This window comes from Mandrillus leucophaeus, unplaced genomic scaffold (assembly GCF_000951045.1).
Source record: "Mandrillus leucophaeus isolate KB7577 unplaced genomic scaffold, Mleu.le_1.0 Scaffold52, whole genome shotgun sequence".
NCBI lineage: Eukaryota > Metazoa > Chordata > Mammalia > Primates > Cercopithecidae > Mandrillus > Mandrillus leucophaeus.
In genome coordinates, this window is record NW_012105586.1 from 3,351,297 (window position 1) to 3,353,796 (window position 2,500).

At 45.5% G+C, this 2,500-nt stretch overlaps 1 protein-coding gene across 2 annotated transcripts in view; it reads left to right on the forward strand.

Annotated features, from left to right (window-relative positions):
* Positions 1 to 2,500, forward strand: part of MTOR (mechanistic target of rapamycin (serine/threonine kinase)) — a 160,412-nt gene that overhangs the window by 143,382 nt on the left and 14,530 nt on the right. For both annotated transcript variants that reach the window (XM_011996603.1, XM_011996602.1), the window contains exons 48-49: positions 893 to 1,040; positions 1,650 to 1,772. In XM_011996603.1, coding sequence (XP_011851993.1) covers positions 893 to 1,040; positions 1,650 to 1,772 — 271 coding nt within the window. The remainder of the gene's footprint in view (positions 1 to 892; positions 1,041 to 1,649; positions 1,773 to 2,500) is intronic.

Consider the following 2,500-nt stretch of genomic DNA (forward strand, 5'->3'; position numbering starts at 1 on the left):
GAGAATGGCGTGAACCCGGGAGGCGGAGCTTGCAGTGAGCTGAGATCCGGCCACTGCACTCCAGCCTGGGTGACAGAGCGAGACACCGTCTCAAAAAAAAAATTAAGTTATAAAATTGTGAAACTTAATTTATAACCAAGTTCTTCCAGAGTTTTTAGGGTATTCTCATTGGGAAATGCCTTTAACAACCTCCAAAGAATCCAGCAGGGAGCAATCTGTGGCAGGTAGACTGGAGAGTCGGCAGATGGGATGGGTCTCACCCCTTGTGGGATGAAAGCCAAACCTTTCCCATCGTCCATACTCTGGCACTCCTCTTCCTGTTAAGACCATGAGAATTCACTTGAGAGGCACTTTAGTCACTTGATTGTTCCCCCAAAGCCATGAGTTAGGCAAGTTGAGGAGACCCGTGTTGCTTTCACTGCACCATCAGTGCGCTGTCTTTCTATGATGCCTTATTCTTCACAAAGCGTCCCGCAACACACACACCAGCCTGGTGCAGCGGGGGCTCATTAAAAATAGTCAGGGCCGGGCACAGTGGCTCATGCCTGCAATCCCGGCACTTTGGGAGGCCGAGGCAGGCAGATTATGAGGTCAAGAGATTGAGACCATCCTGGCCAACACGGTGAAATCCCGTCTCTACCAAAAATAATTAGCTGGGCATGGTGGCATGTGCCTGTAGTCCCAGCTACTCGGGAGGCTGAGGCAGGAGAATCGCTTGAACCCAGGAGGTGGAGGTTGCAGTGAGCCAAGATTGCGCCACTGCACTCAAGCCTGGGTGACAGAGTGAGACTCTGTCTCAAAAAAGAAAAAAAAATAGTCTGCCTGTGTCCTAAGCTGAACAAGGTTATACTCTCTTTACAGTACACTAACCTTGCTTTTCTGTGGGCGCCAGCATCCAGAGATATGCCGTCATCCCTTTATCGACCAACTCGGGCCTCATTGGCTGGGTGCCCCATTGTGACACACTGCACGCCCTCATCCGGGACTACAGGGAGAAGAAGAAGATCCTTCTCAACATCGAGCATCGCATCATGTTGCGGGTATGTGATGTGGCCACGAGAGCCAATACCCCTTCCATGGCAAGGAATCTCTGTAGCGCTGCCCTTCTCATTCCTCTCTGTATGTCTGTCACTGAAAAATCTCTTTGAGAGAATCAGCTTTGAAGAATGTTTAATAAAGTGAGTCCTAAAGCAGATAACCTTCTAAGAAACTGAAGGACCCTTAAGCTGAGAAACTGTTTTCACCATCCTAGGGAAGACTAGACAGATAAATATTCGGCGCCATGTGTTTACTAATGTATACAAAGCACTGGCCATATGGAGAAATAATGTTTAGTAGATGTGTAAGTAATAAGAAAGAGAATTGCTTGTTGAACAGTTGCTTGAAACCTCCAGTACTCTCATCTGCACAGAAGGCCTATACTGAGGTGAGGTCTCGTGTTTTTCCCTTATGCCTTGGGGTTCCAGTGGTCATCAGGTTAGAGTGGTCACTTCGTTTTTCCTTTTGCCACGTTCTTATTTCCCTTCTCCTTTGGCTGTGATGGGGAAGTTAGAACTCAGCTCTGCCTGGACCCCAAGACTTGTTTCTTCCTGGACTCAAACTACATGTTTTAGGCTGCTCTCTTACTGAACAGTTGTGTCCTGATGCAGATGGCTCCAGACTATGACCACTTGACTCTGATGCAGAAGGTGGAGGTGTTTGAGCATGCCGTCAATAATACAGCTGGGGACGACTTGGCCAAGCTGCTGTGGCTGAAAAGCCCCAGCTCTGAGGTAGGCCACTGGGCCCTGCAGACCTGCGCTCTCCTGGATCCCCCACTCACAATAGGGTGGCCCGCCTGTCTGTTCATGCGCACACAGTGGCTCTTCTTTGCTGTGATTGGCTGTAGAGCATGTCCAGACTTTTCTAACAAAAATGAAATGGGTGAGCAAGACAAGTTCACAGAGTTAGAATGAGTAGTTTAATATTTCTCCAGAACTCTTTATATATTAAAGAATTAAAGATAGTTGTCTTTTTTATATATGTTACAAATTTCCTATTAACTTACTTTTTAAATGTTGCTAATTTTTTATTTGGTTTGGTTTGGTTTGGTTTTTGATACACAGTCAGCCCTCTATATCCGTAGCTTCTGCATCTGTGGATTCAGCCAACTGTGGATAGAATATTTAAAAATATATATATAAAAAAAAAAATGTAAATTTTAAAAAATACAGTAGAATGACTATTTACATTGTATAGCATTCGCATTGTATTAGGTATTATATGTACTGAAGATGATTTGAAGTATAAGGGAGGTTGTGCATAGGTAACATACAATACTGTGCCATTTTATTAAAAAATTGTTTTTGGCTGGGTGCAGTGGCTTACACTTGTAATCCCAGCACTTTGGGAGGCCAAGGCAGGAGGATCACTTGAGCCCAGGAGTTCAATACCAGCCTGGGCAACATGGTGAGACTCCATCTCTTTTTTTTTTTTTTTCCCCACCCAGGCTGGAGGGCCA